The sequence below is a fragment of the Mastigoproctus giganteus genome, chromosome 8 (assembly GCF_048544385.1).
Source record: "Mastigoproctus giganteus isolate SK-2022 chromosome 8, ASM4854438v1, whole genome shotgun sequence".
NCBI lineage: Eukaryota > Metazoa > Arthropoda > Arachnida > Uropygi > Thelyphonidae > Mastigoproctus > Mastigoproctus giganteus.
The window spans coordinates 167,461,768-167,485,245 of record NC_143582.1 but is presented as its reverse complement, the minus strand read 5'-3'; the positions used below and the strand labels follow the sequence as shown (position 1 = coordinate 167,485,245).

The 23,478-nt window shown below is 37.4% G+C and overlaps 1 protein-coding gene across 1 annotated transcript in view; it reads left to right on the top strand.

Annotated features, from left to right (window-relative positions):
- wcd (U3 small nucleolar RNA-associated protein 18 homolog wicked) overlaps positions 1-23,478 on the top strand; it is a 207,887-nt gene that overhangs the window by 152,919 nt on the left and 31,490 nt on the right. The window contains exon 10 of the mRNA XM_090379888.1: positions 23,258-23,358. Coding sequence (XP_090236014.1) covers positions 23,258-23,358 — 101 coding nt within the window. The remainder of the gene's footprint in view (positions 1-23,257; positions 23,359-23,478) is intronic.

Sequence of the window (23,478 nt, the reverse complement as noted above, 5' to 3'; positions counted from 1 at the left end):
AAGTTATCTTTTTTATATGATTGTAAAACCATGTCACTTTGAAGGTTAACAATTTCTAGTTCAGTTACTTCCATATCTGTTTTAAATAAGTTTCCAATTAATATTGAAATCTCAGAAATATCTACATTATTTAAGGATTTAGAACATATTTCACAACTCGTTCAATTTTCTTGAAATCCTGGAAATGCCATCTGAATTCTTGCTTTAGCTCTTCAAGATGTTCCACAAAAGGCTGAATATTAAAACTCTTCTCAGCTGCAGTTTCAATAATAAACTTTTTCAAATAAGGGAAGTGTAACAGTGACTTTTTTCTTATGTCATATTCCCACAAGTTTAGTTTACCTTTGAATGCGCTGATTAAACTAATCATTTCAGCAATATTGTTGCCTTTTCCCTGAAGTTTTAGATTTACTACATTAAGTTTCAGATTCTTATCTGTGAGAAATGCTAAATCTAGCAACCAATTGTGGTCATTAAGTTGTTGATATTCCTCATTTCTGGATTCGAGAAATACTTGAACTTCGGGAAGTAACTCGCAGAATCTTTCCAGAATCTTCCCTCTACTTAACCATCATACTGTGGTGTGCAATGTCAAATCTTTCAAGAAAAATCTAAATAGCCTATGCTGCAAACTTGAACGAATGGAATTTATAATTTTTGTTACTACAGTCATCACATTCTTAAAACTAATCACTTTTGCACAGAGTATTTCCTGGTGGATAATACAATGGTATGTAATTAGGGCTGGAAATGAAGTATCTTTCTTACACTGAGTAATGAAACTGTTTCTGATATCTACCATTGCAGGGGCACCATCGGTGTGGTCATTGACTGCCAATGACTACTAGTTTTTGAAGAGGAATTTTGTTTTCGGAAGCATAATCTTTAAATGCTTGATAAATTGCCTTTCGACGAAAGAATTGTTAGAAGTTCTTCTTTGACCAAATTATCAAAAAAAAAACCATTCAAACTATGACTGCTATTTGTGCTGTATCTGTTATGTCTGTTGACTCAAGTTGTAATGAATAGTAGGCACAGTGTGAAGGTCACCCATCATCAACTGTGACTTTATAAATTTTTTGAAATTCCCTCTATCCTCCTTTTTATAGTGTTAGCAGATAGTTGTAAATCTTTAATCAACGAAATAATGGCTGACTTATTACTGAAATCTGTGAAAATGGAACCTACAACAGACAGCATTGCTTCCTTAACTAGTTCGCCATCCTCGAATGGCTTTTTTCTTTTTGCAAGAGCATATGCAACTTTGAAAGTTGATATTGTTGCATTTGAAGGCTGGCCTAATAGTATGCTTAGTGAAAAGGAACTGTTGAATTGAATATTCAGATTTTAATGCACTGACTTTGTTTTTCCCTATAGCAGAGTTATGTGGATAGTCTGTGTCAAAGGTTCTGTGATTCATTTAAAATGCCTGTCAATGTTATGCTTCTTAGCTACTGCCACAAAATTACAACACAATAAACAAACACATTTCATTACACATGATAAAGCAGAATTTTTCTTCCCATTCACTGTTGAAATGATATGGTTTTGTCTTTTTTCGACTGATATTAAGTTACTTTTGAAGGGGGTCCACCTAAAAATAAACATATAATATAAAATTATACCGAGGAATTATGTACTTTTGATTTTATTTTAACACATAAAATTGTCAAAATTTCACAAAAGCACCCAATTAAACACAAAATAAATCTCTTCCGCTACCCACATATACACTTGTATCCAAAAAGGACCCTGAAACTATCAGCACTCTTATTAGTGGTCTTGTTTTGACGAAAATCTTAGTGGAACTGTCCAGAAAGGATACTTTACTTTTCAGGCTGTTTTGAAAAATTCTTAGAAAAACATTTCCTCGAAACACTGTCATTATTCTGTAAAACTTCTACATCTGGAGACTAAAGGTCATCTTTATTCACCCTTTTCATGAAGACAAAGCGAAGACTCAACCGTGATCTTTTCTCATTAACGTTTCTTCCGGCTGTTATCCTATTAAGTTTGGGTCACTTTCCTGCAACCTTACCATACTAATGGTAACTCTTAAATTTGATACCCTACACTGCTTCCTCCATTGATGCATATGAAGATTTAAACTACCAAACTGAAATATTTACGTCACAAAATTACTGGATTTACAGGTTCTCTTTGGAATTCCTAACTTTGGGACCTGGAAGGTTAGGTTAGAAAACCTGAGGAAATAGCAATAAAGAAAACTGAAAAAACACTAAAACAATTGGAAAAGCCCCAAAGAAAACATTTTACAACCGCTTTGCTTATTACACTTGGAGGCCGTTGCTGCAAAACATAAATGTAAAGTCCTATCCGAGTGTACCCCAGGTTAGTGGTGACCCTACAATCCAAAACGGTCCGGGAATCTATGGTGCAATTGTTTTGATTTTTCACACAGGCAGCTTGGTGCCTGTAGGCCATACGGTTGGCATCCCTGGTCTAATTCTTCCTTGAATTTATGTAAGCTATCAAATTCCACAATAACAGATGGAAGTTTGTTCCAGCAGTCATTTGTAAAGGAAAATGCTATCATTTTCAGTCCAAGTGAGTTAGACAAAGTAATGTCACTATTTAGCATTAGTAGAGGCATATGATGCAAGAAAGCAAGCTTTCTTGCATCGTATTATGCAGCATCAGCCAAAAAAACCGTTCCTATTTCACCCCTCCGTTCGTTCCAAATACCTATCCAGTTCAGCCTTAAATTTATTTAGGCTATCAACTTCCAGAACAAAAGATGGTAGTCTATTCCAGGTGATTATTCTGAGCAAGAGGAAGAATCCATCAGCATTGAGCATGCTCAAACCATTCAAGCTTTATACACCTCAATCAGATCACCTCGCAGGTGCCTAGTCTCCAGACACTGTAATCTGCAAAACTTAAGCTCTTTCTTCGTAAGAGCAACCCTTCGTTGTATTCACTAATCTTGTTGCCCTTCTCTGTACTCATTCCAACAGCTCTACATCCTTCTTAAAATTAGGCCTCCAGACCTGTATACAGTACTCAATGTGTGGCCTGACCATTGCCTTATACAAAGGGATAATCACCACCTTATCCCTGCTAGAAAAATTCTTGTATATCATTGACAAGATACCATGAGCTACTCTTGCAGACCGTGTGCACTGCTCAGAAAACTTCATATCTGCCTGCACAATTACCCCTAGGTCCTTTTCATTCTCTACCATTGTCAGTGTAGTACCACAGGGTTGATACTTTATTCTGGGGTTATTGCTTCCCATATGTAGTACTTTACATTTGTCAATGTTAAACTTCATTTGCCACCTCTCAGCCATTTGCTCAACTTTTCTAGATCCTGTTGCAGCAGCATACTGTCACTATTGTCCTTAATAACCCTGCCAACCTTCATATTGTCTGCAAACTTGGACATTAAGCCTGGTATACCATCATCAATATCATTTATAAATACAGAAAACAACAATGGGCGCAACACTGAACCCTGAGGGACTCCACTTCTCCCACTCAACCATCCCTTTAATCATAGCAGCAATTTGCCTCCAATGCCACACTGCTCCAATTTTTGCAGCAGTCTTCTATGTTCAACAGTATCAAAAGCCTTTCTAAGATCCAAATATATGATATCAAAATTATTCCCCGCATCCATTTGCTTTGTGGCCACATCATAGGATCCAATCAAATTAGTCAGACAAGACTTCCCCTTAACAAAACCATGCTGTGTCTGAGCTATAACTGAAGTCTTGTCTAGATGATCCTGCAGTGCTTCAATAACCAGTGCCTCCATTAATTTCCCTGGAACAGAAATTAAACTAACAGGTCTATAATTACTTGTGCCACCTTTTGATCCTCCTTTGTGAATTGGGGTGACATTTGCACTCTCCATTCCATGGGTACCTCTCCTGAGTCCAGGGAAGTTCTCATAATTATGGCTAAGGGTTTGCTTACTTCCTTTCTGCCTCCTTTAATATAACTGGATAGATCCCATCCACTCCGGGTGCCTTTTTTATGTTTATCTTCAACAATTTCTCCTCCACTTTGCTCTCAGTTATTACAAAATCATCTAGCTCACTGCCAGAGTTTAATTCATCTCTGCATTCCCCTCCCTGAATAACTCCTCATGTTTGAATGTAGATGCAAAATACTCATTTAGTTTGTTAGCCACTTGAGCAGAATCATCAACAGTTGATGAACCAACAATATTCAGTGGACCAATCTGATTCATCCCTTTCCTTTTAGAGTTTACATAGGTAAAGAACTCTTTGCTGTTTTTCTTTGCATCCTTTGCAAAAGATTTTTCGTAATCTCCCTTTCCTTGCTTAATCTCCTTTGTGACTTGGATACAGACTAGCTTATATCTATCATAGGCTTCCATGCCACCCATTAATTTATATGAATCCAATACATTTTTCTTCTCTGCTACATGTCTCATTAGTTCATCTGACATTCATTTAGGCCTAAACCTTGAACAATATTTCTTAGTTGGTATGTAAAGCCTAGTAGCTTCCAAGATTAATTCTTTGAATGCTTTCCATTTTTAATTTTCTGTTGGTATCATCATCAGTTGGTCCCACTGTATAGAATTTAAATACTGTCTCAGACCTCCGTAGTTGGCTTTACGAAAGCAAAAACCCTTCCCTTTACCCCTGATGTTAGTTACCTCTTTGAGTAAATCCCACTTGAGCACACTGATCGCTGCCACCTAGTGGTTCCTTTATCTGCAGATTCTTAATGCATGAAGAATGACTACTCATAATCAGATCAAGAGTATTACTCCCTCTAGTTGCCTCCCTAACATGCTGATGTAGAAAACAATCATCCAATAAATCCACAAAAGCCTTGCTAGTGTGTGAGTGACCAACCCACAAATTCCACTCAGTATCCGGCATATTAAAATCCTCCATTATAAGACATAATGGAGGATTTTACTGGCCCACTCTATTTCCCTGTACAGTTTTGTTTTTATTATACTCGTCAGAGTCATTAGGCCTATAACACACTCCTATCCTCAATTTTGATCTCCCAGTGCTTATGTTACACCAAACTGACTCGACACTGCACTGTCCAGCAATGTCGTCTGGCTGCACTTCCTTGGATTTTGTGTTTCTTAACTAACAGCATAATCCCTCCTCCCCTTCTATCTTGTCTATCCTTCCTGTACACATTGTACTCACCATATTTCCAGTTCTGCATTCCTAATATCAGTGTGACACCACGTCTCTGATATCCCAACAATATCTGCCTTTGATGTTTTGTCAAACACCTCAAATTCATCAAATTATTTTCCAAACTCCTAGCATTGGTGTACACACAAATATACATTCACCTGTTCCTATTCTTAGCTACCGTAACACAACCCATGTGTTTACCTGTTTACCTCCCAGCAGTCTCTGAAATACCCTGCATCTTGTTTTCCAGGCTGCTGCTCATTCCAATAGAATTTGATGCTTCATTGACAGTCCAGATGTATGTTCTTGCCCCCTCTTTGTTGAGAACCTCTAGTTCTTCGACTAATGTTAGCTCATCTGGAGAGGCCGCGTTTTTAATTTTTGATTCCACTATACAACAACTGACTCCACATTAGAATCTGTACAAATAAAGACGGGTTGTTTAATGTTCTGTGTAATTTAAGCACAATTCAGTATCTTCACCATGCTTACAGTATATCAACAGTAAATAAAAGCACCCTGTATTCGATTCAGCATTAAGGCAAATGTACATATGATGCACAAAGTGCATTGATCACCATAAATACCAAGTCTGTCTTGAACACTGGGATTGCACCTCTTAAATTGGCATCATTCTTTACACTGTTCTAACAGATAACAGAAATTAGAAAACAGGTCTTTTGCTTTTGGTTGCATATCTTCTGCTAGAGCTGAAGAAGGGACACCTTGCCCCGAAAGCTATTATATTTTTATCATTTTATATATTGCTGTGAAACTTCTCCTAATGGACTCCTCTCTTTAACGGACATCTCTCTACAACGGACATTTTCAAATTCCCCAACTCTCCTCTATTGGTTTTAACGTGTTTTCAGCTTCTGTCTAGCGGACATTCTCTGTAATGGACGCGGACAGGCAATCTGCACTGTTTCGTTTAGATTAGCACTTAATTTGATCTCCCCATAACGGACAGCAGGTGAGCTCACAGCCCTTTTTCTAGGAACGTTTCTTCCACGTATTGCCTCAATTGTGTGTTTATTTTCTATTTCCGTTTCTCTGAATTTTATCAAGGTTTACGTCGCGGTTCTAAACCCCTTTTCAAGAATTTTAAGGCACGTGTAAAACTTCTGATGAATTCGGTGGGGGTGGGGGGGGAATTTGTCGGCCTTTTGTCTTTTGAGTTTCAGTTTTCAGTTTTGTTCAGTGTTGTGTGAAGTGCACAATGTCTTCTCGTAAACATTTAACTTTAAAAGATAAAGTCGAACTCATTAATGCGTATGATTGGCAAAAAATAATGTTCGCAATCTCACTGCAAAATTCAAAATCGGGAAGACACACGTAAGCAACATCTTAAAGGAAAAAAATGAACTGCTCAAACAATTTTGGCAACATGTAAATGATCAGATTCAAAAATCATTCCCGAAAACTGTTGGACTTCAAATTGACAATGTTACGTATGAGTGGTTTTTTCGCGCATGTGCTAAAAAAATTCCCATTAATGGGCCTATTATTAGGGAAAAGGCTTTGGAGGTTGCGAAATCTATGGGAGTAAATGAGTTCAAAGCTTCTGTGGGATGGCTAGACAAGTTCAAAACTTGGCATAAAATTTCTTGTAAAACCGTAAGTGGTGAAGGTGGATCTGTTGATACTGGGGTTGTAACAGAGTGAAGTGTCAAATTGGAAGATTTATGTTGTGATTTTGAAGCTAAGTATATTTACAGCTGTGATGAAACAGGGTTGTTTTTTAAAGCTCTTCCTGAAAAAACAATGAGTCTAAAAAACGAAAAGTGCCAGGGCAGGAAAAATTTCTAAGGAACGCTTGACTGTACTATTGTGTACAAATATGCTGGAAGACTTTAAACAATCTCTTGTTATAGGAAAACCACAAAATCCTCGTTGTTTCAAGGGCATAAAGTTGAATCTTTTGAATGTTGACTGGAAGTCTAATAAAAAAGCGTGTATGACACGAGATATCATGAGCGAATGGATAAGTCACTTTAACCAAAACATGATTCGTCAAAACAGAAAAATTATTCTTTTCATGGATAATGCTGCATCTCACCCGCACATTGAATTGTCCAACATTCAAATCGTTTTTCTGCCACCAAACACATCTGCAGAGTGTCAGCCCTTGGATCAAGGGATAATAAAAAATTTTAAACTTCACTACAGAAAACGTGTTTTAAGACATCTCATTGCAAACATGAACGATGTAACACGTGCGAGTGGCCTTGCAAAGAAACTCAGCATCCTAGATGCGATTCAATGGATTTCCTTTTCAGTAAACACAATTAGAAAACAAACTGTCGTGAACTGTTTTGTAAAGTCTGGCTTCTCAAACGCAAAAATTGAAGTTGTGAACAGCAATGTGGAGCACCAAGAAGAACAAGAACTTCAACATCTATTGATAATGTACGATACTTCCGCTACAAGTGACCCTGGCTACAATGATATAGACTCGAACCTCACTACAGAAGATGGTACTCTAGATATCAACAACATTATCATCGATATTTTTCAAGATGTTCCTCATGAGGATGAAGAAATGGAAGGAGTTTCTTCTGTCGAAGAACATATTAATAACGAACCACTGATGAAAATAGAAGAAGCGCCCATACAAATCAATCGTTTAAAAATGTTTTTCGCCGCTGAAGAAGATACTGAAGGACTTTTGACGGTTTCTTCACTCCAAACAAATGTTGAAAACAAAATTATCAGCCGGAAGAAGGTGCAGAAGAAAATAAGTGATTACTGTATGTATTTTTCTTAAGATAAAGTCATAATATGCATAGCACAATTGTATGTATATTATTTACAAAAATATTGTGCAAAATCTGTATATAATTTAATTTAATTTTACATTAAACGTTTAACGATTTTTCTTTATCTCTTGTGTATGTAATTGTATATTATTTACAAAAATATTGTTCAAAATCTGTATATAATTTAATTTTACATTAAATGTTTAACGATTTTTCTTTCTTTCTTTTTTTTTTCTCCCTCAGACTTCTTGTTAGCGGACACTTCTCTCTAACGGACAAATTCTCGTTCCCCATGGCTGTCCGTTAAAGGGAAGTTTCACTGTATAAAGTTATTTTAAATCAGTTTTTCAGTCATTAACAGAAAGAATACAGAGAGATAACAGAAAACCAATTAATTTAGCCTTCATTACATAGTGAAATTATAGTAACCTTATAATACCATGATAAATCTGACTAAAAAAATGAATAGCAAATGCTTAGAAAACGGTACTCACCTTGTATAAATCTGCAATAAATTTTTTTGGTAGATGGTGGTTAAATTTAGGTTGGAAGAAGCATTAAAAAGAACTAAGGCGGGGAATGGGGTGAAAATATTTTAAACAGATTTTAAAATGAGCACAAGGAATAGTCCCTTACGAGGGACTTTCATAAGTAAACCGTCATCAGTTGGCAAATGGAAGAGAAGTAAGCGCGTGTTGTATTTAAAGTTTATCTAAACTCCCATGATGCTCTTTTTGACACGTGGGAACTTTAGCCGTGAGAGGTTCCAAGCCAGTGAAAGGTTGAAGGGAAGTTTAGCGTTAATAATGTTGAGATCGGAATGGTGTCGGTACCATTCGATGGTGAGGGCTTCGTATTGAAGAATTCCGTAGCTCGATCTAAGTTTAATAATAGTGATGGCAAAGTTAACAAGGGGGGGGGTGTGGTTGTGGGTTTGAGCATGGGTTGTTAACTCAGTGCAGGATTGACTTATCTTGAAACTGTTAAAGTGGTAGTATGCGCGGGTATTGGAAGTTGTGGAGGAACCGAATTTGGTGGTAGTGCTGCCAATATAACAGGTGTCGCAGTTTGGTTGGCATTTTATGAGATATATTATGTTATTGAGATCATTGATGGGATATTTGTGTGTATCTTTATAAGAATTAAATAGGGAACCTAGTTTATTGTAAGTGGAGAAGGTGAAGGTGAGGGAGATGTCGGTATCTTTGAATGTACGTCGAAATTGTGCTGCGAGTTCACTATGGTAAGGGAGAACTATGCAAGTATTTGTCTTGTGACTGTGTCTGGTGGGGTTATTAATACTGTTTTTAACGATGGATATTGTGTGTTGGATGAGTTGAGGGGGTAGCTCCTGGCTATGAATTGATTACATGTGGTTCCTGGAGACATGCAATGTTCTCTCTCTCTCTCATATTGATGAGGGAATATAGCTTAAGGAACTAGAACCCATTACAGTGTTTTGCATTCTTTCTTTCTTTTATTAATTTCAATATCCGTACATTTTTGAGACATTTTTTGTCCCTCATGAAATGGCTAACATCCAGATTTCTATCACAGCCGTACAAACAATTCAGCTTTTTATCAAGTGTGAGTGGCACTAAAATTGTGTACTTGTTCAGCACAATGACTACATTTGAAGCTGGTACACTATGGCTATAGTTGCCGATGCACCTAATAAATCCGAAACGAACAAACAAACATTTGAGCTCTGCAAGTCTGAAGTTCTACAAGTCTTAGCCATATGCCCAAAGCCCTGACAGTTATAGTGATTTATCACTAAGTAAAATTCCTTAATATGTTATGATGTCCAGCCAATGAAAATTCTTTATGATTGTAGCAAGCTCTTGATGAATTTAGATACCTCAGTATTGAGTCCTATCTTTGTTTTATTCTCATTCAAAAACCTCGCAGTTACTTCTGAATTCATTTCTGCTCTATTAAGATCCATGTGAATTAAGCTTTTGTTATAAAACTTGTAGCATCTCTTTCTTAGTTATTTCTCTTTCCGCACTGTAAAGTATTATTTTCAGGCCTGGTCATTTTCATCTTGAGAAACTGACACCCAACCTTCACCATCTATCACATTTTTCACATTGTACCTAATCATTTCCAACTTATGTTTCTGTCTCTACAGTTATGCTCTGGTTCTCTATCTTTTTTAGTTGCTACACTCTGATGATCTTTAGCCTGCCTTTCATTTTCCATATAACTACCTCCTCACTTATTTTTAAAGATGATTCCTTCCTTTTTAATCGTAAGAACCTTGATTCTTGACAAATCCTGGTAGTTATTTTTCCATCCAGCTTCAATTATCGTGTCTTTGTCTGCATATAAAATCCATAATTTGTTATGTTAATGTCATATAAATTATATATATAATCATATAACTTAGATTTTGCTAAAGCTTTCGAAGCTTTATCCAAAGGCGTCTCCGTAGCCAGGTGGGAAGGAGCAGCAGTGCGTAGCACACGCTTCTTGATTAGACCGGGGTTTGAGCCCGTCACCACCAAATACGGAGGATGCGGAAAGGTCAAGGGAATGACCACCGCATATTCCCGGAGCAATATGGCCTTAGTTGCTAATGCTCCTAAAAACCAAATAACAAACAAACAAACAGCTTTATCCAAATTCATATGAAAGGCTACTGTACAAATTGGAGCAATGTGGCATTATGGGTAGGTAAGCTACTGTCGTGGATAAAGGAATGGTAGAATGGAAGAAGAAGATAGAGTAGTTATCAAAGTGCACTGTCCTTCTTGGACTAATGTTATTAGTGGAGTACCCTACGAAATGAAATGAAATCCATATGAAAGACTACTGTACAAATTGGAGCAGTGTGGCATTATGGATAGGTAAGCTACTGTCGTGGATAAAGGAATAGTAGAATGGGAGAAGATAGAGTAGTTATCAAAGTGCACTGCTCTTCTTGGACTAATGTTATTAGTGGATTACCCTAGGGTTCAATGCTGGGTCCATTGGTGTTTTCAGTAGTTATTAATGATACTGATGAAGACATGTCAAGCTTGATGTCTAAGTTTGCAGGTGTACTGCTAGAACAAGATCTATAAAAATTGGAGAGATGTAGCAACTGAGATTTAACATAAATAAAAATTGTGAAGAGCCTGCATATGAGGAGCAATAGAATAACATGTCAGTTGGATGATACCACACTCAAAGTGGCAGAGAACAAAAAAAGACTTGGGGATCAGTCTTTTTTTAGGGATAAGATTAACTCGCACCACCTTCACTGAGGGAAGATGGTGCGAGAGTACATGTGAACAGGTGAAGTTTTTACGGCTCCAGCCAATAGAGAAGTTTTTGCTTTTTTATTGGCATAGGTTATTACTTAGTATCAGTAAGGGTATCAAATCCATGTGTTGGACAAGTTTTGCAGCTCTGGCGAATGCAAAGTTTTTAATTATATTTAGCCGCTTTATTGACTTAATTGTTAGATTAAATTATGTTCTATAAGTAGCTTAGGCCCCGAGTGCCAAGCGTTAGTGTCCAAGCGATTTTTCCTGAGCGATATATTGAATGATTTTCCCAGCGATCTCATTCTGTTTAATTTCTAATACTTTTCAAAATTTCAGTTTATTATAAGCAGATATTAAGTAAGAACCCAGAAAGGGAAATCACCTTTCTTTTTCTTAGTATATATATCAATTTTCACTAACAAACTAATTTTTCCAGCCGCTTGGTCATTAGGTGGCACAGCTCCTGCCTCCACGTGGCGGGGCCGGTAAACTGGAGGGAAAGGTATCCTCCGGGGCAAAAAGGAGCAGCCATGGATATAAATGAATATCCACCTTTAGAGCCCTCAAGCTCAAAGCCAGAGACATCACCTATAATGAACTGAACCAACCCAAAAGGCTTCGTAGGGAAGCACAATGCCATGACTTGCCAAATTTTTTGGTAATTCACTCCCTATCCACCCAGCCTGTGGGAAAGTTATCACCATTTCTAATCCAAAGATATTTGGAATCCATCGCCGGATTACCAAAAATGGTGCAACAACTCCAATCGGGAGACTTCCTGATTGAAACAGCATCCTCTAAACATTCTGAATGGCTGTTAAAAACAAAAACATTTGGCGGACTGCCAGTATCTGTCACTCCCCACAACTTAAATTCATCTAAAGGTGTCATCACAGAGTGTGGACCTACTTACAGTTTCTGAGGAAGAAATAGTTCAAGAACTTAGCAGTCAAAAAGTGATCAGTGCTGAACGAATAATGACAAAAAAAGATTGAAATCTCGTTCCAACTCATCTTAACATTTAGCACTCCAGAATTGCCATCTGCAGTAAAAGCTGGCTATTTAAATTGTCGAATTCGCCCTTACATCCCTAACCCGATTTGATGTTTTAAATGCCAGAAATATGGACCCTCTCAGCAGGCGTGCAGAGGGGATGTCATCTGTCCAATTTGTGGATCAAAGAACCATACACAAACAGATTGTGCAGCCTCAACTCCCATTTGCCCCAACTACAAAGGAAGCCACCCTGCTTTTTCCAAATCACGTGAAATGTGGAAAACTGGGAAAAAAATTCAAAAATACAAAATTGAACATAAAGTCACATATCCTGAGGCACACAGACAGATTACATTGACCATGCCTAGTCGAATGTATGCGTCTCACACCTGGAGATATTCATCAACTGCAGTTCAAACGGATGTGTCAATTCCACCTAGCACTTCTCTTGCTAACTGGGTTAATGCTACCCTATCAACATCTGCAAAAGACGCTCCTAAAACTAGAACCAGTGAAGCCACTAACACTCCAATCAGTATTCCAACTGATACTCCAATGGTCTCGAAAGACAGAAAAATTGAAAACTCCTAAAGACTAAGAAAACTGAAGCATCCACTAACAGTATGGAAGTGGATGACCACCAAGGTTATGAGGAACCCATCCTGGAACTTCATGCCAACAACACAATGGATACTGAATGCCCCATGTTCCCCAAAAAAAGACCGGAAGAAATGCCCCGTACAAAAAAAACAATCAGATGCATCTTCCTCAACTCAACCCAAATAATGCAAAACATCATACAGTGGAACTGCAGAGGACTAAGAAGCCATTCAGATGACTTGTAGGATTTAGTCACGCAATTTAATCCCGTAGGCATATTCCTGTCACCACAAATCTTACCAAAATTTTCAAATTATGTCATGTACAGACGAGATAGAATATCAAAATCTCATGCACGTGGAGGAGTAGTTCTTATTAATTCCAATATTCTATCAAGGCTCATCTAGTTACAAACCTCCCTAGAAGTTGTAGCAGCTCATATTGAAGTTGATAATTCAATTACCCTTGTTTCTATTATATTCCACCATCTCTGCCATTTCCTCAATCAGAAATGGATAATCTCCTCACACAACTCCCAGCACCAATTTGCATTTTCGGTGATTTTAATGGCCACCATTCATTGTTGGGATCCACTACAATGGATGCAAGAAGCAAATTGATTGAGAAGTTTTTGAATAACAATGATCTAAATTTACTAAACTCTGGATCTTCCAATACATCCACCTACCTACAGGATCCACTTCAATAATTGACTTGTCAATTTTTCCAATCATGACATGGTCAGTGTTAACCGATCCCTTTAACAGCAATCATTTGCACATTACAAACAAGGGTAACTATAAATCTAGACCAACTATCCTCTTGGAAGTTTAGAAAGGCAAACTGGGATGGCTATTCTGCCCAAATATATCTAGACAGACTTTATGTTCGAAAACAACCTATTAATGATGTAACTGCATACATAACCAATCAGATTCTGACAGCATCCGATGGATCTATTCCAAAATCCAAGGCATATCACATTCACCGGAATCACTGGTGGAATACAGACTGCCTTCGTGCCAAAAAAGAGAAAAACCGTGCGTGGAATAATTTCCGAAAGTATCCTACCACAACTAACTTAATCACTTATAAGAGACTTAAAGCTAAAGCAAGGCAAATTAGATGGATAGCAAAACGCGAGTTTTGCAACCATCACCAAAGACTCTGACACCCGGCTTATCTGGAGAAAGATACAGGCCCTAAATGACAAATTTGCTCGGATGCCCTCTCCATACTTAATTGGAAAGGGAAAGGCATGTCTACTCCTGAAGAAGTTGCTAATGCACCAGCAGAATCGTTTGCCACAATCTCTGCTTCTGCTTCTTATGCTTCCACCTTCCAAAATATCAAAGTAGCTGTAGAACGGCATAAAATCAACTTCTTTGTACGCCGCTCTTTCCCGTACAACCAACCTTTTACGTTAACAGAACTCAAAGAATCATTAAATAGATCATCCAATAGTGCCGCAGACCCAGATGGTATTCATTACATTATGCTGAAGCATTTACCTGAAAAGGAATTGCTAACTCTGTTGATCTTCTACAATCGAATTTTCTATGAACATGCTTATCCTTCTTCCTGGCACCATTCTTTTATTATTGCCATACCAAAACCAGGAAAAGATCCTACCCTGGTTCAAAATTATAGGCCCGTATCTCTCACGAGCTGCTTAGGTAAAATTTTCGTAAGGATGGTTCATAATAGGCTCACCTACATCTTGGAGTCACAGAATCTCCTCCCAGACATCAGTATGGCTTTCTAAAAAATAGATCAAGCCTAGATGTGCTCATCAAAGCCAAATCTAATATCCACAATGCCTTTGTCAGGAAACAACATCTGGTTATGGTCAATTTAGATCTTGAAAAGTCATTTGACACTACCTGGCATCATGGTATTCTTATGGATCTTTACTATCTAGGATTTAGGGGCCATTTGTCTGAAATAATTAAAAAATTTCCTGCAATTGCGCACTTTTCAGGTCCGGTATAAAAGCATACTCTCTGATTCTCACATTCAGGAAGGAGGAGTCCCGCAGGGATCGATACTTAGTTCAACACTTTTTGCAGTTAGCACCATGACACGTGAAATCCCAAAAACTGTCGGAACTTATATGTATGCAGACGATCTTACCATTTCCTGTCAGAGTTGAAGTGTCAGTACCATTGAACTCCAACTTGCCATAACCAAAATTGAATTATGGACTTTAAGGAATGGTCATCGACTATCAGAAAAGAAATGCACTGCCACCCACTTTTGCAAGCGTTGAGCTCTCCATCCTGATACTGAATTACATATCAACAATATTGCAATCCCACTTGCTACTAATGTCAGATTTCTTGGTCTGATATTAGACAGCAAGCTTAATTTCCCAGCTCACATCAATCAATTAAGAATGTCTGTCTAAAACATATGAACATACTTCGGTTAGTCTCGTCCATGTCTTGGGGAACTGATCGATACACTTTAATTCGTTCACATTTAGATTATGGTTGTCTAGTATATGACTCTGCTAGAAGCACTACTTTACAACGTCTAAATATCATTTAGCACATTGCTCTGTGGACTATGTTGGGCTCCTTCAGGATTTCTCCAATCCAAAATCTTTATATCGAAGCACATGATCCTCCATTACATCTTTGGGAAAACATTGTTGCTCCAATACGCTGTTAAAATCCAGAGTATACCATCTCACCCCAGTTGCAAGTATCTTTATAATGCTCAGTGAGATTTATTCTACGAGAGCAAACTAAATGAAAATAGACCTGCTTCGCTGAGAATTAGAGCTGGTTCAGAATTGGAATATTGATTTAAGTGATATCTTTCAGGACACAACTGCTCCTGTTCCACCTTGGACATATGTTTCTGCATCTTACAATGTACATTTTCTTCAGTGAGGGAAAAATGTCATACCACCTTGCAATATCAGGCAGTTGCACTCATCTTACGCTACTCTGAACTCCCGTGCCTGTAAAATCTATACTGACGGATCAAAAACTGCAAGTACGGTAGGTGCTGCTGCTGCAGTTTTTCCTTCATTTACTGCTACAGCCTCATTACCATTAGCCTGCAGCATCTTCACTGCTGAATTATATGCTATCAAATTAGCACTTGGTAAAATTATTGAACTATCCATCTCACCTGCCATAATTTACACAGACTCCCTCAGTGCTGTATCTGCCATAAGAAAGAATTTCCCATCTTCCCATCCAGTCTTGAAATACATTCATTCCCAGTTAATCTCCTGCAAATTGTCCAATCAGTCAATCAGTTTTTGCTGGATACCTGGTCATTCTGGCATTCCAGGAAATGAAAGTGTTGACTTTGCCGCTAAACATCCTCAACCCTCTTTCTCACAACACCCACAGGTTCCTTACAGCGACTGTAAGCCTATCATTCGCAAAACGTGCTACAACAACTGGTCACAGATCTGGAAAAGTAACGCGAACTTTAAACTTTACCAGATAAAACAAGATCCAAAGCTGTGACTCTCTAGCTTCCAACCAAACAGAAGAGAGGAAGTGGTATTGACACGACTCAGAATTGGACACACTCTTTCTGCTATTGGGAGAAAATGCACCTCAGTGTTCATCCCGTCAGGCACAATTTACGGTCTGTCATTTTCTGGTTGATTGTCCCTTACATTCAACCATCCGCTCTAATACTTTCAAATCTCTCTCTCCACATTGAATATTTCTCATGATTTATCGCACTTCATAGGAAACAAAAGCAAACGTAGAAGAACTTTTGATGTTCCTAAAATATATTGACCTGTACAGAAGCATATAATTTAACATCTATAACTATACATTGCCTGTAAATAAACAGGAATAGACACAATTTGGTCTCAGTAGCCCTTGGGTCATTAAGCTCTATACCAACAACAACATAAGTAGCTTATAGACCTAGTCAAGCTCCATGGTTTATTTTGAATTTAGGTAGCACGATTTGGAAAGTAAATAATACCTCGTGTCCGTAGATTAACCATTCGTAACTTGATGCCATTGTTATACAATACGTGTTCATCAAACTAGATAGCATAAGGTTTGACGGAAAACTAGATAGCGAATATATAGTAGTATCAATTAATCAGTAAAATTTATTAATGTTATTAAATTTCATTGTCAATTGAATTGTACTTTTTTAACTAAATAAATATAGCGACCTAGTTTTTACAAATGTAACATCATAAATTAATACATATAAGTTGACAGGGGGATAAGAAAGTCATATAACGTAACTCGGAGATAATATTCGATACCGAAATACATAAATATAGTGTTATAACTGCATTGGGATATAAGTTTAGGGTTATATTTCGTATTGGAATTTTATTGAACTTGAATAGAAATCATGACTCAGACCAGAGCAGCAAAGCAAAAGGCTCAAACTAATGGAAGTGCTGTGGCTCAGGGGAGAACTGAGGGGGTTGCTGTTGTCCTCTGAATCACAGTCTATTGAAATGCACTGCTTGTTTGATGTTTCTGGAGCAATCAGGAACGGGACATGATATTGCCAAGGGGAATGTCTTTGTGCATGCGCGATGTAAGGAGTGTGAGGAAATCAGACAGTAACTCAGCATTGTTATAGGGCTATATGAGAGCTTGAAGGACAGGGTGGATGCCCTCGAAGGATTTAAATTGAGGGCCCATCAAGCTCTCGGCTGCCCACATCAATGCCAGAGCTTGCACTTGATCATCATGTGATCAAGTGCAAGCTCTGATCACTTGATCGGCAACCCCCAAGGAAGAATGCGTTGGTCACACAGGAACTAGTAGTTGTCAGTGACGCTATTGTCAGGGAAACGGGGAACATGGTATGCAAAAAGGATAGGTGGAACAGGACCAGGGTATGTCTGCCAGAGGCAAATGTTGATGACGTTGTAGAGCAGATATCATCTTTTAAGGGCACAAAGGGTGATATTGTTGTACACATTGGCACTAATGATATTAACAGTAGGAGTCTGGCGGAATTACTTAACAGGTACAAGTCAATGCTGAAAAAAAGCCGTGAGTTCTGCAATTCTGCCCTGATATGATAGGAGGGAGTATATGATGAGAGCCTTCTTGATCAATGCGACCCTGGAAAGATTGTGCAAGGCTCACGGGGTAGAAGTTTTCTCAACCTGGTCTGTGTTTGTTAACAGGAGAGATTGCTTCTACAGGGATGGGATACACTTAAATAGAAAGGGTGCAAGAATATTTGCTGATGCTATTGAGGCAGAGTTAGGTGTGTCGGAAAACTGCTAGCTTGGGGGGGGGAATACATGGACTAATAGATTAACAGTAGCCGATGGCAGAGGTGAAAGAGATTCTTGCACTGCTTCTATTGAAATTCAATTGAGCAGCAGCCTGGAAAGCAAGGCAATGGGGATTCCAAGGACTGCTGGGAGTTATAGCGGAACAAGTAAATACATGGGCTGTGTTAGGTAACTAAGAGTAGAAACAGGTGCCAATGCTAGGAGTATAGTTAATAAATTAGATGAGCTTAAAGTACTAGTCAAGACATCAAAGGCAGATATTGTTGGAATATCAGAGAGAGGTGGTATCACACAGACATAAGCAGTGCAGAATTGTAATTTGGAGAGTACAATGTGTACAGAAAGGATAGACAGCACAGGAAGGGAGGAGGGGTTATTTTATTATTTAAGAAACACACAAAATCTAAGGAAGTGCATCCAATTAATGTTGGGGGACAATGCAATTTTGAGTCTGTTTGGTGTGACATAAGCACTGGGAAAGGAAAAATGAGAGTAGGTGTGTGTGTTATAGGCTTAATGAATCTGATGAGTATAATGAGCAATTGTGCAGAGAAATAGAGTGGGCCAGTAAATCATAGTGTCTTATAATGGGGGATTTTATTTTCCCAGAGATTGACTTGAATTTGTGGGTTGGTCACTCACACACTAGCAAGACTTTTGTGGATTTATTGGATGATTGTTTTCTATAGCAGCATGTTAGGGAGGCAACTAGAGGGAGTAATACTCTTGATCTGATTATCAGTAATGATTTTTCATGCATTAAGAATCTGCAGATAAAGGAACCGCTAGGTGTCACAGTGTGCTGAAGTGGGATTTACTCAAAGAGGTAACTACCATTAAGGGTAAAGGAAAGGATTTTTGCTTTCGTAAAGGTGACTACAGTGGTCTGAGACAGTATTTAAATTCTATATGGTTGGACCAACTGATGATGTTACCAACAGCAAATTCAAAATGGGAAGCATTAAAAGAATTAATCTTGGAAGCTTCTCATACCAACTAAGAAATATTGTTCAAGATTTAGGCCTAAATGGATGTCAGATGAACTACTTAGACATGTGACAGAGAAATAAAATGCATGGGATACGTATAAAATAACAGGCAACACAGAAACCTATGATAGATATAAGCTGGTCTGTAACCAAGTCACAAAGGTTAGGCAGGCGAAGGCATAATACGAGAAATCTTTGGCAAAGGATGCAAAGAAAAAAAAACAAAGAGTTCTTTACTTATGTAAACTCTAGAAGGAAGGGGATGAATCAGATTGCTCCACTTCATATCGATTCTTCAACTGTTGATGATCCTGCTCAAGTAGCTAACAAACTAAATGAATATTTTGCATCTTCATTCACACATGGAGTTATTCAGGGAGGGGAATGCCAGAGGTGTATTAAACTCTGCCAATAAGCTAGATAACCTTGTAATAACTGAGTAAATTGGAAGAGAAATTGTTGAAGATAAACATAAGAAAGGCACCTGGGGTGGATGGAATCTATCCAGTTATATTAATGGAGGCGGCAAAGGAAATAAGCAAACCCTTAGCCATAATTATGAGAGTTTCCCTGGACTCAGGGGAGATACCCATGGACTGGAGATGTGCAAATATGACCCCAATCCACAAACGAGGATCAAAGGGGGAGACAGGTAATTACAGAACTGTTAGTTTTACTTCTGTTCCAGGGAAATTAATGGAGGCACTGGTTAAAGAAGCATTGCAGGATCATTTAGACAAGACTTCAGTTATAGCTCAGACACAGCATGGGTTTGTTAAGGGGAACACCCTTGTCTGACCAATTTGATTGGATACTATGATGTAGTCACAAAGGAACTGGAGGCAAAGAATAACTTTGATTTCATATATTTGGATCTTAGAAAGGCCTTTGATACTGTTGCACATCGAAGACTGCTGCTCAGATTTGAGCAGTGTGGCATTGGAGGCAAATTGCTGCTATAAATAAAGGGCTGGTTGAGTGAGAGAAGACAGTGTGGTAATCAAATCAATGAACACTGCTCTTCATGGACTAATGTTATTAGTGGAATCCCTCAGGGTTCAGTGTTGCGTCCATTGTTGTTTTCTATATTTATAAATGATATTGCGATAGTATATCAGGCTTAATGTCCAAGTTTGCAGACAATACGAAGGTTGGCAGGATTGTTAAGGACACTAATGACAGTACACTGCTGCAACAGGATCTAGAAAAGTTGAGAAGATCGGCTGAGAAGTGGCAACTGAAATTTAACATTGATAAATGCAAAATACTCTGTATGGGTAGAAGTAACCCCAGAAAAATGTACCAACTGTGTGGTATACTCAGAGAAGTGAAGAATGAAAAAATATCTGGGAGTAATTGTACTGCCAGATGTGAAGTTTTCTGAGCAGTGCAGGCTGGCTGCCAGAGCAGGTCATGGGGTGTTGCCAATGATATACAGGAATTTTGCTTGTAGGGAAAAGGAGGTGATTGTGCTCTTTGTATATGGCAATGGTCACGCAATGCCTTGAGTACTGCCTACATTCTGGAGGCCTCATTTTAGGAATAATATAGTTGTTTGAGTGAGTACAGAGACGGAAACAAGATTGGTGAGTGGAACAAAGTGGGCCTCTTACCTAGAAAGGCCTAAGTTCTGAATATTGCATCGTCTGGAGACTAAGAACTTTGCAAGGTGTATAAGGTCTTGAATAGGTTAGTAGGCTCAATTCTGATGGGATTGTTCCACTTTCTCAGATTATGAATCTGAGGGGGCATAAATTCAAATTGAGGAAAGGCAGTTGTAGAATAGATGTGCAGAAATTTGCCTTTAGCCAGCGGGTAGTTGATTGCTGGAACAAATTTCCATCTGTTGTTGTTGTGGAAGTTGATAGTTTAAATAAATTCAAGGAGGAACTGGACAAACATTTAGTGGGAATGGATGTGGGATTTTTTTTTTTTTTTTTTTTGGCAGATGCTTGCTTACTTGCATCACATGCCTTTACTACTACCTTATTCCTCTAGACCAGTTGTTTCCAAACTGTGCCACAGGGCGCCGCAGGATATTTCGATTTTTCGAGGGAAACACAGTGATACTCAACAAATGTCGGACACCATGCAAACTACTAGCTCGAGGTAGTTTGAACATTATCTCATAGTTTCAACATTACTTATTAAGTTGTTTGGATCTAACTACATAATAAATGGAACTGGTAGGTATCTCTTTTGGCCTATGGGCACCATGAACTGAGAAAGTTTGGGGACCTCTGCTTTAGACTATTGCTATTTGTATTATGAAATGTAAAAATTACATTTCATAATACAAATTATATATATGCAGTACTGTATATAATTTTATTCTTTATAGCATCATGTGCACACAAATTTGAATGATAGAGATGCACTGCATTAGAGAATTTTGGATGCTGCAGACTACATTTGAAATGATCAACCCGTGATAGAAAGAACAGTGCAAGCATTATTACAATGGGCAGAAATATTTATCTAAGTACAGACATGTTGAGCAACAGTAACTCTTATTATTATTATTTTTTTTAAATTCTGAACTAAATGCTTATATGAATACAACAATAATTTGAGCATATAGTTGGGAATATAATGATTTAAAACATTTCTGTTTTATAACGGAATATAATAATTTATGAGTTTCTGTTCTTATCAAGAATTATTATGCCTTAGCATTAGTGGCAAATGAAAGAAAGCAAGCTTATATAGCATCATTCCAAAAAAAAAAAACACGTCACCCATCATTTCCTTCCTAAAATTTGTCTAGTTCTTCCTTGAATTTATTCAAACCATCCACTTCCACAACAGATAGAAGCCTATTCTAACAATCAGCCACTTGCCGGCTGTAGGCAAACTTCTGCACGGCTGTCCTGCAACTTATCAGGGAATGATCACCGCATATTCCTGGAGCAATATGGCCTTAGTTGCTAATGCTCCTAAAAACCAAACAACAACTACCCTGAGTGTATTTCCACACAGTTGATAAGTTACTCTGAGATTACTGCTACCCGTATGAAGTACTTTGCATCTGTGAATGTTAAACTTTGACTGCCATTTCTCAGCCTATCGACCTTTATTATATTTGCATTATTGGTTTTTTTTTTTTTTTATAACTTTCTTTCCATTATAATATAGGAAAACATAAAAAGGAGTGTTAAGTAAACCAGCTAATAACCTGTTAGGTGGTTTCATCTAACTGCAGGTTAAAATCATATTCAGATTCCCCTACCCACCTATATGCAACATCCTTGCAATGCAATGCACATGGAAGGTGTCTGCTGTCTCAAAAAGCTTGTGCAAATAAACATTGTATAACACAGTATTTGAAGATTGGTTGAGGATTTAATTAATTTTACATAAAATGTTTTTATTACTTTTCACACTGGAAGTGTTTTTCTTCACAAGAATAACTACTTTATTTAAAGCCAGATTCATTAATTGTGTGTTATTTATGGAGTAATTTTTAGATAATAATAGCCAAGATAGTATTGTGAAGAAGATTAATGTAATATAATGACTCCCTGTTTTGTGATGTCCTAGCCTTTAAATAGAGTTATAGGATTTTCATTTATATTATTGTGTTGCTTCTCAGAAGAGTCTGGCTATCAAAGTTTTCACTTTGAGTACAGTTGTTAGAAATTTTCATCTAGAGTATAAACAGTTAAAAATAAAATTGCAGCACTATTCTAGATATTATAGAGCAGTGGTTTTCAACCTTTTTTTAATAATGGCAATGGCACCCCTAAGTAATTTATTTTATTTTGCGGCACCCCTACTCAATTTTCTGCCTGTTAGATCCGATTCTTCATATATATATATATATATATATATATATATATATATATATGTGGAATATATATATATATAATATTAAAAAATATATATGTTATTTGATATTTATTACAATAATATAATTATAAAAATTACATTTCATAATACAAATTATATATATATAGTACTGTATATAATTTTATTCTTTATATAGAGGTACTAAGTAAACATAAATTATAGATCACCAAAAAATTAAAAAGATACTGTACACCCTTTTATAATGAAATAAACATATAAATTAAAAAATAATAATAAGTTTAAGTAACTTAAACCCAAATTACGTGGCACCCCTGGAATGTTATTGCGGCACCCCGGTTGAAAACCACTGTCATAGAGCATGATGCTTCAGTTGATTTTACTATGTTATGATAATTAAAATTTCCTGTTCATTTATGATATTGTTAAGGTTTGGAACAGGCAAACATGCAGAGATTTCAGTTATCCCCTGATGGAAAGTTTATGACTGTATTTGGAAAGTATGGAAATATTCATCTTCTTGCTTCCAAGGTATATATTTTTCATAATATTTATTATGATTATATTGTAATAAGCAATAGTCTGAATATACAGTGCTCATTTGCCTTATTAGGACCATGAAAGTTTGGATTATGTGTAACAGTCTATGTG